This window comes from Morone saxatilis, unplaced genomic scaffold (assembly GCF_004916995.1).
Source record: "Morone saxatilis isolate NCDOM2014 unplaced genomic scaffold, NCSU_SB_2.0 Contig8, whole genome shotgun sequence".
Classification (NCBI taxonomy): Eukaryota; Metazoa; Chordata; class Actinopteri; family Moronidae; genus Morone; species Morone saxatilis.
In genome coordinates, this window is record NW_023340257.1 from 8,911,382 (window position 1) to 8,925,037 (window position 13,656).

A 13,656-nucleotide genomic window follows, 5' to 3' on the forward strand; every position below is an offset into this window, starting at 1 on the left:
GGAGGAGGAGGAGGAGGGGGGTGATACTGGCAGGGGGTGGGGATCCGCCATGCTGAGGTGTATGACTGGACCCTCTGGCAAATGTTAGATCTTGTCACCGCCACCACCAACACTGCTCTAAATCCTCATTTCTCCCTCACCCCCTGCGCCCTCAGCCCCCACTTACACCATGTCTCCAGTCCTTGGGAGGGAGATGGAGAAATTCACAGAGACCAGCAGTCAGAGCGACAAACGAAACAGGGAACAACGGGAGCCTTGGCTGCCTGACCTTTTACCAAATCCCCCCACTTTTCCATTCCAGTGGTCGCAGCCCAGACAGGCTGGGGGGCAAGCCTGCCTCACTGCCTCCATGTCTGCCTGCCTGCCTCTCTCGGTTGTCCTAGCTGCCTGGTCTGGCCTGGCCTGGCTTGGCGTTCTCTTCCCTGGCTGTGTTTTTGTTAACACTGTGTCACTGCCGCCTCAGGGTTTGTGAAAGCAGAGAGATGAAAACATTCAGCAACACAAGATAAAAACTGTTTAAGTAGCAGAGAAAGATGAGCTAAAAAGGGAAAATAGGGTTGTGGATGATTTGGAGGTCTGCGCGGTGCTTCTCTTTTCTCTCAGGTGAGCAGCAGACTGACTGGAGTGTTGTGATCTGCAGCCTCTGTGCCGTCGACTGTGTCGTCTATCACAGCCTCTCCCTTCTCTGACACATGTAACTCAGCTTGTCAGAGCTGTTTTCTACCTGTCTCTACATTCAGACACCTAGTTGTCCCAGCACCTTAACGCTCTGTCTCTTTGTGCAGCACACTGATCCGTTCACCATCCACACGGAGCAAGGCAGTGGTGTGTTTTGAGTGGAGAGGAGATGGGAGGATAAGCAGACTGATTTTAGCGAAGGATCCATAACATCTTCACACACACTTTCTCTGTGCTTTGGGCTTCCTTCGAGGCAAAACCCAAAGCACACGATGCAACACTTAGCCCCACCATTACCTCTTTCCTAGTTTCTGTGTTTCTCTTTCCCCTGTTATTTTGTGTCTTCTTCAAAAACTTTTCTTCATTTCTGCCCTTTTCTCCCTCAGTACGCTGCAGTCTGTATCTCAGCAGATGAAGTGTGACGCTGCGCTTTTATGTATAGTTTAGCCAAGCACTTCCTGTCCTCGTCAATCTTCCCCTTGACAAATTTTTTCGTTACACGGCACAAAGTGATTTTTCTCCATATGTGAAGCATGCTTCTCAGGCGTCAGCATTAACTGTTTGGCACAACAGATTTCTTTTACATGACTTGTGATCAACCTGTGTATGGATTTTCAGAAAGCTTGGTGCAACCATTTAATATGAGGCTCCACACCTTGGTGACACAGGGTCGATACCGTGGCATGGTCATTATACCAGTAAATTGGGTCAAGCAGGGTTAAAGGCCAGTGTTCTCAGTGCCCTTTGACCCTCTGACCGAGGGCCACGCACAAGATTTGCACGCCTGGCTGGGAGCAAATGAATGCGTGTATGTGTCTCCGTGTGTGTGTGTGTGTGTGTTTTCACATGTGTATATCAGGCATGAGGAGGAGGAGTGTGAGGAGAGGAAGCTTTGCTTACAGCCTCCTTTTCGGGTTGTATTGATGGGGGGGTGGAATAGTGTTGAATTAATTTCACAGTGCAGATTTTAAGTGGGATGTGAAAATGACACTGGTTTAATTAAAAGTGTGTATTTTAAATGGTTCTTCTGTATCAGAGGATGCCAACTGCTAGTTTTTATTTTTTTGCAGTCTTAATTAACCTTTTCCTCTCTGTGCTTGTCTGCAGAATCAGAGCTGTCCCAGAATAAGGCTGGAGCCGGGGCCCCAGGAGCCGGTGGAGGAGGAGGAGGAGGGGGAGGTGGAGGAGGCGGCGGCGGCGGTCTGATGGGTGAAATGAGTGCCATCTTAGCACGAAGGTGGGTGAAATCACAAATTTCCGGTCGGATAAAATATAAATTCACACTCAACAATTAGGCTTACTCCTCTGCTTTATATGAATTAGCTTTGGTCTTCATTTTCTTCTGCTTTATATTTATTATTTATTATTTATTATTATTTATATTCTGCTTTATATATTCTGCTCTTTCTGCTTTCTATTGTGCAGCTGTAATAGCAGTAAAATGCTCAGTCTGTTTAACTGTAATTGGTGTAACTGAAAGTGATTCCTCTTTAAATCAGGAGAAAAGTGACAGACACTGGAGAGAAGCCACCTGTGAAGACACAAGATAATGTAAGGGTCGGCTTTTTGTCACAATCTGTTTAATGCTGCAAAGAATATAAGACAAGTGTCTTTTTAAACGTGGTCGGTTGATGGATAGTTACAAATGGATGACTCACTCTTAACAAAAGGTCTCGGTCTTTTCTGTACAGGATGATTCAGAGCCTCAAGGTCAAAGCGGTGAGAACATTTTTATCTCTAGTGTGCCACCTACATTCATTCTGACATTAATTTTATGTAATACACAAACCGAATGTTATCAGTTCATATTTTTTACATTGTCCTTCTCAGACACCATGAGAAGACCTTGGGAGAAATCGTCTATGATCAGGTAAGTCAGGATACAGTTATTGCCATGCAGTACATCTGAAGCCCCCCTCCCTCCCCTCAGGTGTTTGGTGTCTCGTGCTTGAACTCGCCCTAAGAGTAGTAATCCATCGGTGTGAATGTGGTTGCGTGAACATGTGTGTATCTACGTTTGCCTGTGGAAAAGTGTGCTTTTGTGTGTGAATGTTCCATTTCCATTCTAAGAGGAGGGTGTGTGTGTCTCACTAACAGGAATAACTCCATCACCAAGAGCATGGACTCCACTTCTTCATTGTCCCAAGGTTCCAGGTATACATGCTGTCCCGTTGACTCGTGACCTTAGTTCCCCTTGCTTTTCTTTTCTCTTTAGGTGTGCACAGCATCTCTGCTACCTACGTACTGGGGTAGCTTATTTTACAGTTGATAGCACAATCTAATGGATCAGAGAATGACATGCACTCAAGGGACTTGGATGTACCGGCTGAGTGTGTTACCTCTGAAAACTCTATAATAAGATAGAAGCCTGTTGGTGTGATTCATTTATTATTTTTACACGTCACTTCTGAGCGCTGGGGGTTGATGCTGTCCTCTAGTGGTAAACCTTACCACATTCTGACACTCCTTTTTATTTTTAAAGATGTCTTTGGTGGTGTAGCTGGTCTTGTCTGTATACTGTGATTAAAGCATATGCTTGCAACTTTTGTGGTTAAAAGGTAGATAAGTTGCAACCAGTACATATGCAAAATCAAGTTATGTTACTTCCTATTGCATCTCTGGGTGTGAGTACATTTCTGTTCCCTATACCTTCATCCCTTGGGTGCTATGGTGGTGAGCTCAACTGACAGTCGGTCTGTCAAGGCAGCGCCATGGTTCTTCTTGGCTTTTTGTGAAACGCAATCAAAAAATATTTGTCTTTTTTTCTTGCCTTCTCGCAGGGGGAAGCCTGCAGGCAACAGTAACGATGCAGGTGGAATGGATGACTCGGATTTAGAGAAAATGAAACAGGTATTACTCGGCAACATCAATTCTTGATCGAAAGAGATGAACTTGAATGAGTGTGATTATATGCACTTAAGTAACTGGGTTACAGTCGGTTTTCTACAGTAAGCTGTTTCTTGTGATTGTCATGTATGTAGAGAAAGTACCCTGGTTACTACCTGGTAAGTGCTAAACCACTGTTACCATGACCGACTGACTGTCTGTCAATCCATATTCTGCAGGAGATCCTGGAGGAAGTGCGGAAAGAACTACAAAAAGTCAAGGAGGAAATTATTGGAGGTTAGATTACTTTTTACTTCCTAAATGTTTTTTTTTCTGCAATATTATTGTATTATAGGTACCTAATGTTTGTTTTCTCCGCTCCCCCTCCGCAGCCTTCGTTCAGGAGCTGCAAAAGAGAAGCACATAGTTCTGCAGAGTGTCAGGTGTAACGGAGGGATGTGATAGATGGAGGTGGTTGAGGCCCACTGGGACCTCTCCTCCACTGCGCCCTCCCATGTAGCCCAGGGATTTCTCTTTTTCTCCTACACATTTTCTCTTTCTTACACAAATACATGTGAGCATACTTGCTTGTGTGTACATCATGCATATACACTTCATGTAAATGGTAACCCAGGGAACCTCCTCATGTCGCCAATCCGCCACTTTTGATGATCAGTCACTAACAATGCAGCGGTTATCCCATCTATCCCATCTCTCCCGTGTTCGTTCATCCCGTCCCCTCGTGTCCTCTTTGTGTTCTGTTCATCTGAACCAATTCAGAGCACATAGCTACAGCCCCAGTTGCTCTTCCAATTCGTCATCATGTACACTCATCATAACCCTCTTTTCTGCATAAATCCCGCTACTTGTGTCTTCTCCCTTCTGCTATCAGACGCAACATTTACTGATAGAGCACTCTTCAGTATTCAGGGACAACGTATTGGTCACATTTTTACTGTAATAGCAAAATGCTGGCATGCTGGGATCTTTTTTTTTTCTGTCTTTGTCAGTCGGCAGACAATTGTTCAACCTCAAACACTGCTACAGATAGTTCAGTTCAGACTTCTGCTAGTAGGTTATTGTCTCTAATGGTAGTTGGAGGTGAAAAAAAACGACAATAATCGAGGACGGAGACTCCAACTCCCTGACTACTGCAGTGTCTCTCCTACAAGTGGACTTTGAGCTCCCAGCAATGGCCAAGAACTAAAACAGCACAACACAGGCCTTCACTGCTGCAAGATAGAGAAGTTGGAGGAAGAGGAGACAAGCAAAGGGAATCTGATGGACAACCTGAGTGCTGTGAAAGGGGAGTGTGTTGTAGTTTTATGATGTGTGAGAAATTTATTTTCTTTGCATTGCACTTGTTCCAGAGGAAGTGTGTCTGTATGCCACACTGCCTTGACAGACTATTCCCTCTCACTCAAAATGAAATATTTGTTGGCCAGTGCAGTGGTCTTACACTGTGCTTCTGCTAGTTATTTTCTTCCATTCTAGCTATGTTTTCTAACTTTGAAACATGAAAAATGGCCATGATGAGGTCAAATAATTTGGCCACGACCAACTGCCTTGAGAATAAATATATAAATATATATATATATATGGAAAATATATATTTGTTTTGAGGGAAAATGTTAGCAAAAATGAAATGGTGTTTCTATTTTAATTGAAATGACTGGTGAATGGGGATTTTGTTTTCCTTTTCTTTTTTTTTTTTTCAATGATTGTTTTCTTATGAAATGTTATTTTGGGTTTACTATTTCTTTTTTCTAATAGAGTCTAGGCTTTTTACACTGAAATATTAAGAAAACAGCTTAGAGACACTGGATTAGAAATGCCTTTATAGTCGAATACAGCTGCTTCTTGAAAAATGCATTACTTTGTCTTGAGTCATCTTTTGCATCCTGTTGTAAGATTTATTTGAATTCACACTGGTGACATTTTATGAACTATGGGGCTGAAATGCACAAACGTCCTTGCTCTGAAATCCAAACTGTTTAGTAGAGAGATTTGAAAGAAAAATTAAAAAAATGAAAATAAAATGATTTAATTCAATAATTATTTCACCATATTTGATTAAAAATGTCAGCTATGTGGTTCAGGACTGAATTCTACCTTCAAGACAAAGATGTGCAGACTGAATATCTTTATTATTTTAATGCACTGGTTTTACTACATTTGACCGTTTGCTTGTATGCATTTCCCCATACTAATCTGTTCTCTAAAAGGGTAAATAGTTGGACTAAAGCTTTAAAATATGATGTTATGGATTAAAAAAAAAAATGTAGTTTACTAATTTGTAACGGAACTGACGTACATGGGCTAATTATGAGTTGGTTTTTAAGGAGAACACGCTACAATCGGAAGCTGCCAAGAGTAAAAAGGAAAAAAAACACGGAACAAATTGCATTATTTCGCTCAAATAGGGGGAAAAAAGCTTAAAAGTGATGATCCCCATCCCTCACCCAGAGCAGTGTCCTCCCAGAGCTCCCTACATGCTTCCGGCTCTGAGCCGTTTCCGCCGCCATTGCGGATTTTGGACGGAAGATCAGCCGTAGCCACTGCTATCATCATCGATGCAGTGCAGAAAGCACACACAGAAGGGGGATATATCCGACATTTTTACTGACTCCACATTACGGAAACACGATTAACAACGCCGCAGACGACCTTTTCGTCGTGTTTGTTCGTCGTTTCCACTGACTGGCTCCGACCTACACAGTGAGGAGGTCGTAGCTAGCGCGGCGCTACTGCCTAGCCAGCTAGCTGCACGGCGATAATAATTCAGGACTCCGGAGAAGCTCAAGGAAACCACCATGGCTCAAATCCTGCCTATCCGCTTCCAGGAGCACCTGCAGGTATGTGGGCAAACCCAGTAGCCTTTGTAAACGTCAGCACCCGCGTTATTTGTGTATTTCTCCGGTTAAGGGTCTTTTGACAGCCTGCTAGCTGTGCTAACGTTAAACGTCAATACCCGCAGCGAATGAATGACCTCCCCTCCCCCGGTTAGCCACCAGCTAACGACCAGCTCACAACCAGCTCATTCATTGCACTGATGCTGTTACCCAGGCGGCTCTCAACCACCGATAGGTTCACAAACCAGCTGACATTAAACACTAGTGCTGACCTTCAGGCTCCGGTTCTACCGGCACATTTAGGTTATCTAACGTGTGTTACATTAGCTATTCACTAACCGTGTGTGTGTGTGTGTGTCGTGAGGGATGATTGAGTCACGTCATCTAATCGTAGCTATGCAAGATATTCAGTCGTGGATAATATCAACGTGTATCGCCGGGATGGCTGTCGTTTTCTTTATATAACGTTATATATATATATCGCAGAATCCCAGTGTGGTTGTTGTGATGAAGCCGTGGTGTTACTGACTGGTGTGTCGGGGATGAATTAGCTCGGAGCTGTAAAGCCGTGGTGGTTTTGCGTCATGAATACAATAAGGTTATGTCACGACAGTGTGTTTTTACAGCTGAAGGGAGACCGTGCGCTTATTCTGCAAGACAGGTGTTTGTAACCGTGAAACGTGTAGCTTCCGACATGAACCAGGACCACCCATTCAGTCAGAAGTGACATGTTATGTGTCTCATGCATCATATTTTAGCAGCTGGAGATTGATCAGTCAGACTCCAGCTCAGCTGGGAGCTGTCTGTCTGACTGATCGGGATTATTAGTGTGCTTAGTGTTCCCACTAAAACCTTAAATTCAAGACTGAACTCCACCAGAGACAGTTTTCATAATAGGACCGTGCACCTTGGATGACCTTTTGCCAAGGGATGATACAGACTCATGGTACCCTAGATAAAACTAATTTAGTCCAATAAACAGCCGTGCTATAAATCCTGTCTCATGAAGGTTGTAATGTTCCGTTTTTTGTTGAAACTCTTTTAGAGAAGTGTTGATTATCATTTTGGAGGATGTGCTTTGTGGCTGTTGAGCTGTATTCCCTTGTACAGAGAGGGATATCTGTTATAAAGCCTAGTAATTGATTATAAATAGGGCGGACAAAACAAAAGAAACGCTTGTCAGTATAATGCAAAACAATTATTTGTTTTAACCTAATAAACTTTTTAAAGAAAGTAAAATTATAAATTTTTTTCATTTTATTTTATTAATTTTTTTACTTGTGTCAGTTTCGTGGATAATATGATGTCCCCCCGGTCAGTTGGACTCCTGCCTATCCGCTGTCTTTCCACAAAGGGCCACAATGGAAAGAACTGTTGTACTGAATCACCCTTGACGTGTTTTGTAGTAAACAGTGTTGGCCAGGAGCTGCTACTAAAACAGGTCATGCATTCATATCTCAGCTCCAGAACCTGGGAATCAACCCAGCCAACATTGGATTCAGCACCCTCACCATGGAGTCCGACAAGTTCATCTGTATAAGAGAGAAAGTGGGTGAGCAGGCGCAGGTGGTCATCATCGACATGGCCGACCCCAACAATCCCATCCGCAGGCCCATCTCTGCAGACAGCGCCATCATGAACCCTGCCAGCAAAGTTATTGCCCTTAAAGGTAAGCTCTGTCTAAAATGCACCTCCAGCACAGTTATCACATAGCTGTATGTGCCACATAGAGAGGAGTGCGCTAGGTTTCTGGAAGCACGTAGACTGCGAAGTAAACGATTAAGTTTTGGCCGGCCACACACCGTGCTATGGTGCTTTTCTAATACTTTGGGTCATTTGTGTAAATTTTGTTTGTGTCGTCAGTCAGTTATGTAGCTGTCACAGTCTGCTTTTCATTTTGATGTTCATATGTAGACCACCCCATTTCTGTTTATCAAACAAGGCTGAGTAACTAAAGTGTAGTGTCACAAGTTTAAATGTACAAGACATTGATGTGTTAGGAGAAGTAGCCATAAAACCAGTGGTAGTAAAATGTCATGCTGTCATGAATGCTTTGTCTATTTTGCTTGTTTTTGCTCTTTTTTTCATTTCCTACTGCTTTCTTATGTTTGCAGACGGTGAGTTGAATTTTACATATCATGAGTTGTCAAAGTGTAATCCTGTATGCACTGTCTTGAAATGTATGCACAGTACTGATAGTATTTTTAATGAATGCTTGAATTTATACAGAAGCAGGGCTTAGCAAAATTAAGAGGGCAGCTTAAAGGGCTGTATCGGGTTTTTTTTTTCTTTGTTTTTGTGTGTGTGTGTTTGTCCCATTTGCTACACTGTACATATATTTTATATTACAGCTGACCATTTTCTAAAACATACTGTACTTCAGATGTTTAAATGCAGTTATGCTTTCCATTAACCTCAGTACAGTACGAGCACATAAAGGCTCGAAGCTTCACAAGCTTCACAAAGGCGATTAATTACAAAGAAGATCCTGCACGCGTGTGTTTTTGTCTAACATTACTGTTGTGTGGTAATCACAGACTGTATGTCCATGGTGGGGATTTAGTTGAATGAATACAGTGACTTTGTGAAAACCTTCCAAAGTTTACTCACAAATTGTAAACCTGAAAGCAATCATAGGCGGTGTGACATGGATACGAAGACGTAAATATCTATCGGAACAAATGGTAGCAGTCTTCCGTGTTATAGTTCTTGTGTTTCTTTTGAGCTGTCAGTCACATCTGAAGGCGTCCGCATAGCAGAATAGACGTCTGTGCCAGGTAAAAAAACTGGATGACTAACAAATCCTGGTATTAACAGAAAATCAGTTGAATACTCTCAAATGTAAGTATTGTGTGCCTTGGAAAATGGTTGGTAGTAATGTATAGTACATATGTAAGTTGTCAAAGGGCTAAAACATGCAGAAAAAATGATCATTTAAACAAGGGGAACATCAAGCAAGCACTGACATTTAGGAAAGTCTTAAATAAATGGCAGGCCATTAAGCACTGGCTGTCTCGTGGACATGTTCCAATGAAGTAGGTCTTATTCTAGTGCAATGTTATAATTTAATCTATTATTTATTTATTTATTTATTTATTTATATATATGTATATATATACGCTCCGTTTCTCTTCCACTAAGAGAAACAGAGCGAGCAAGCTTGAGAGTGGGCGAGGGAGAGAGTGAAACTGAGCCGAAACTTTATTTGGTTCCTTTTTTATGCGACATAATTGTGTAGTGAAGCACTATCACATATGCAAGTAGAGTCGCAGTGACAGGTTTTTGAGAAAGAAGATGATAATGGATTAAACTGGGACACCAGTCTCAAATGAATGTGCTATTGAACACACATGGGCAGTACTGACTGACTGGCCCCAGGACACTGTAGAGATGAAATCCAATTGTGGTCCTATTCTGTTCATTACTTGCCTCCTTTCGCCCTGTGTGTGTTAACTATACTGCTAACTTCATTCTTACCTAGCAAATACTAACCTTGCCTACAGGTTTTCTATAATTATGTACAAATTGTGATAGTTCCAGAGTTTTACCCTACGTTATATATTGTGAATAGGCCTACTGACCATTCACATTATGTCAGGGAGTAGACCTTTTATATAGCAGCCATTCTGACATGAAATAGTAGGGTAAACACTACTATTATTAACTAAATATTAACTATATTTGTGCTTGAGACTCATTTCTGATTTTCACTTCCCTCTCACTGTATTTTATGTAGGCAGTGTATCTTTCAATGTACCATGCACACAGTATTACCAAAGCATTTGGTAGCATGAGATATGTCAATGCCTTACAATCACAACTGTTAGTTATGGTGTCACTGATAGGCTGTATTAACAGTTAATTAAAGGGTTTATTTTGGTAGAGGCTTGCTTGGGCCTGATTTGAATCTACAATAAGTGTCTTGGGGCCCAAAGAATGGGAGTGTCCTTCTTCCAATGAGACTCAACTGAGTCTGGGTGTGAGTGCATCTGTCCAGCATCTTTCCCATCATCACATCTGTTTTGTGTGCTTTGTGGTCTTCTTTTGCTAATCTGCATTCAGACCCAACCTAAATTCCCACATCCCTCATTTTAGGATTAAATTTCGATGTGAATCCCTTAAGAGCTATAACAACATGCCTGGAGTTTCATTTCTCTAGTAGGTGGCGGGGGTGGAGGGCTGGACACAGGCCATAAAACCTCATTCTGACGGCACTGTGCACCACGCTTTTCTTCAGACATTGGTTCTTAATTGATCTGGTTTTGGTTGAAAAGACCGGTAGTGAATTGAACCATTGTGCCTAAACAATGTGGAAAGCCCTTATTGATCCAGTTTAGCAGCACAGAAAGCAGAGTAGTAGTAGTAGTTGTAGTAGTAGTGGTCGTGATATCTCAGAGTGTCCAGACCTAAAATAGCACTGTGTTAAAAAATCACAAGGGGACTTACAGTTACAGAGAATATGAAATTGGATCCAGGAAATCCATTTTGAGTTATAGATCCACAAGTTGAACAACTAATCAAACACCAGAAAACTGTGCAGCATTCAATGTCCTATGAGACGGGATTATGTAACTCGTGGTGACAATAGTTTGCAGAAGCTGCAATTTTTTGATGAAGGTCAAATGTGTGACAAAACAGCTATATGTTAAAATACTGAAGTGCTGCAGAGATGCCCTGTCCTACTAATCTTGTTCTCCAGATTTAAGAAAACCTGTTTCTTTGATATAGACCCCCTAGAAAATCTATCATGATGATTTTAATAGTTGTTTTTTTTTTGTGAAAATTAAATTTGTAATGCAAAAATGATAATTCCAACATTAATTGTGAATCATATCTGTCAAAATAATCGCAATATAATGTTTTTATCCTGTCGTGCAGCCTTACTTTTTTTGTCGCCGTCCCTCGCTGTCATTCATATGAATGCATTTTTTGATGCAGTGTTAATGTCAGTCTGAACACAGTCTAAACTGTTCAAGTTTTTCAATTTAAAAATCTGTTTTATAGATGACTTTGATTTTTCCGTTCACATTATCACAGGAGATTTGCATATTCAGCCTCAACTGAATGGGTTTCTCTCTAACAGTTAATTGCATCAGACCTAACTGAATGCAGATCCACCACATAAGTAACCTTTTGTTGGTCTTGCCTCTTGTTTTGACACTGGTTCTGGCTTTTTGTATGGTCCTTTGGTGTTACTCAAAACAAACCCTGCCTACCAACATTTATCCAATAATTGGAGTTTGGTATGCCCAACGTCTGCTGTGGGTTGTGTGTGGTAGCTTTAGTCGCCAGACCGATTTTGTTAAGTCACTGTTTTACTGTTACTGTTATTGGGGAGTCATAACATTGATCGGTGTCCCTGTATATTAACCTTAGCTCTTAATGCTTTCAGCGGCAAAGACCCTGCAGATCTTCAATATTGAGATGAAGAGCAAGATGAAGGCTCACACGATGACGGATGACGTGACCTTCTGGAAGTGGATCTCCCTGAACACTGTTGCCCTGGTCACAGACAACGCAGTCTACCATTGGAGCATGGAAGGTGACTCTCAGCCAATCAAAGTCTTTGACCGTCACTCCAGCCTGGCAGGTTGCCAGATCATCAACTACCGCACTGACGCCAAACAGAAGTGGTTGCTGCTCATCGGCATTTCAGCACAGGTAAATAAAGTGTGTGACTGAAGAGCCGCTTCAACCTGATTCAGTCTGATCATTTTGACCAAGTATTGTTAACACATTTACTTAATACTATTATTTGTCTCAGTATTAGGACAGCAGTGCAACTGTTTAATAATATACTATATGATCTAACTTGTTTTTTGTGATGAATTACTTAAATGTAGTTTCACCTACTGTAAAGTATAATACAAAAATGCTTCAGTGTTGAGAATATAAAGATAGATTTCTGTTAGATATTTGTTCACTTTATTTTATGAAACAACAGACTTCGATGGTCCCAGTGAGGCTGAAAGGTTGGCAGAGGCGTTAAACAATCAACACAACAAAACACAATCTTTATGCAAACGACTATGGGCTTTGCCTTAACTTGTGGGGTTTTTCTCCTCTTCAGCAAAACCGTGTGGTTGGAGCCATGCAGCTGTACTCCGTGGACAGGAAGGTGTCTCAGCCCATTGAGGGGCATGCCGCTGGCTTTGCACAGTTCAAGATGGAGGGCAACACTGAAGAGTCAACTCTGTTCTGCTTTGCTGTGCGAGGACAGGCAGGAGGAAAAGTAAGAGAAATCAAGATACACTATTTTTGAAAAGAGTAAAAAACTTTCCAGAGACCCTTGTAACCTGACTTTGTCCCCTTTTGTCTCAATGTCTTTTTCCTTTTAGCTGCATATAATTGAAGTGGGGACTCCGCCGACTGGAAACCAACCATTTCCAAAGAAAGCTGTGGATGTTTTCTTTCCTCCAGAAGCCCAGAATGACTTCCCTGTGGCCATGCAGGTACAAAAACAATTTAAAAAAAGACATCTAGAGTATTGGTCACTTGTTTGTCTTTGTTCTGTGAAGAAGATTGCCACCCTCATCTGGTGGGAAACAATACTCTCCACTGTTCTTGCATCATTACCACCTTTTAAGATTCTTTAAAGGGGTATTATCAAAAACAAGAATTGTCTGGACTGGAGCTTGTTCAACATGTTGATGTGTTTACATTGCACCATTAGCCCTGAGTATGTTATCATCATTTGATAATCATCTTTTTGCTCATAGTTACACTTTCTAACTGGATTTCTGTTTCTGTACATCTAGATCAGTTCCAAGCAAGATGTAGTCTTTCTCATCACCAAATATGGCTACATCCACTTGTATGACCTGGAGACTGGAACTTGTATCTACATGAACAGGATCAGTGGGGAGACCATTTTTGTCACTGCCCCGCATGAGCCTACCGCTGGTATCATTGGAGTCAACAGGAAAGGACAGGTACACTAATTGACACCCTCTGGCCCTCCATCTATCTAATGGAGTGAAATGTAATTAAATGACTAAATGACATCCGGTATCTCTGGCTAACAGTTTTTTGTAGGGTTCACGCAGTGTTGAGTAGAGGCGTTCATAACTAATTCTCCTGTCAATTAAACACATATTTAGGCTAGTCGCCTCGTCTAAAAGTAAGCTGCATGCACCCCCAGCTAGTGGCAAGTGGCTGCTTAACATCTTGGATACAACGGTTTAATTGGTTAAACTAATTATTAATATTTTAATAACATTCTATTATTATTGTTATTATTATTATTATTATTATTATTATTATTATTAATATTATTTATTAATATTATTATTATTATTAA

General features: G+C 41.5%; 2 protein-coding genes across 5 annotated transcripts in view; both read left to right on the plus strand.

Moving 5' to 3' along the window:
- Nucleotides 1-4,616, plus strand: part of vaspb (vasodilator stimulated phosphoprotein b) — a 24,690-nt gene extending 20,074 nt beyond the window's left edge. The window contains exons 7-15 of the mRNA XM_035680426.1: nucleotides 156-464; nucleotides 1,786-1,915; nucleotides 2,178-2,229; nucleotides 2,370-2,397; nucleotides 2,509-2,548; nucleotides 2,776-2,832; nucleotides 3,459-3,528; nucleotides 3,744-3,801; nucleotides 3,897-4,616. Of these exons, the coding sequence (XP_035536319.1) occupies nucleotides 156-464; nucleotides 1,786-1,915; nucleotides 2,178-2,229; nucleotides 2,370-2,397; nucleotides 2,509-2,548; nucleotides 2,776-2,832; nucleotides 3,459-3,528; nucleotides 3,744-3,801; nucleotides 3,897-3,931 (779 nt within the window). The 3' untranslated portion in view covers nucleotides 3,932-4,616. The remainder of the gene's footprint in view (nucleotides 1-155; nucleotides 465-1,785; nucleotides 1,916-2,177; nucleotides 2,230-2,369; nucleotides 2,398-2,508; nucleotides 2,549-2,775; nucleotides 2,833-3,458; nucleotides 3,529-3,743; nucleotides 3,802-3,896) is intronic.
- A 901-nt stretch (nucleotides 4,617-5,517) lies between these two features.
- The window catches only part of LOC118342130 (clathrin heavy chain 1), a 24,458-nt gene continuing 16,319 nt past the window's right edge, over nucleotides 5,518-13,656 (plus strand). For 2 of the 4 annotated variants that reach the window (XM_035680578.1, XM_035680580.1), the window contains exons 1-7: nucleotides 5,518-6,359; nucleotides 7,818-8,025; nucleotides 8,471-8,473; nucleotides 11,749-12,017; nucleotides 12,427-12,588; nucleotides 12,695-12,808; nucleotides 13,115-13,288. In XM_035680578.1, the coding sequence (XP_035536471.1) occupies nucleotides 6,318-6,359; nucleotides 7,818-8,025; nucleotides 8,471-8,473; nucleotides 11,749-12,017; nucleotides 12,427-12,588; nucleotides 12,695-12,808; nucleotides 13,115-13,288 (972 nt within the window). In that variant the 5' untranslated portion in view covers nucleotides 5,518-6,317. The remainder of the gene's footprint in view (nucleotides 6,360-7,817; nucleotides 8,026-8,470; nucleotides 8,474-11,748; nucleotides 12,018-12,426; nucleotides 12,589-12,694; nucleotides 12,809-13,114; nucleotides 13,289-13,656) is intronic. The other 2 variants (XM_035680579.1, XM_035680581.1) reach the window with 1 other exon arrangement.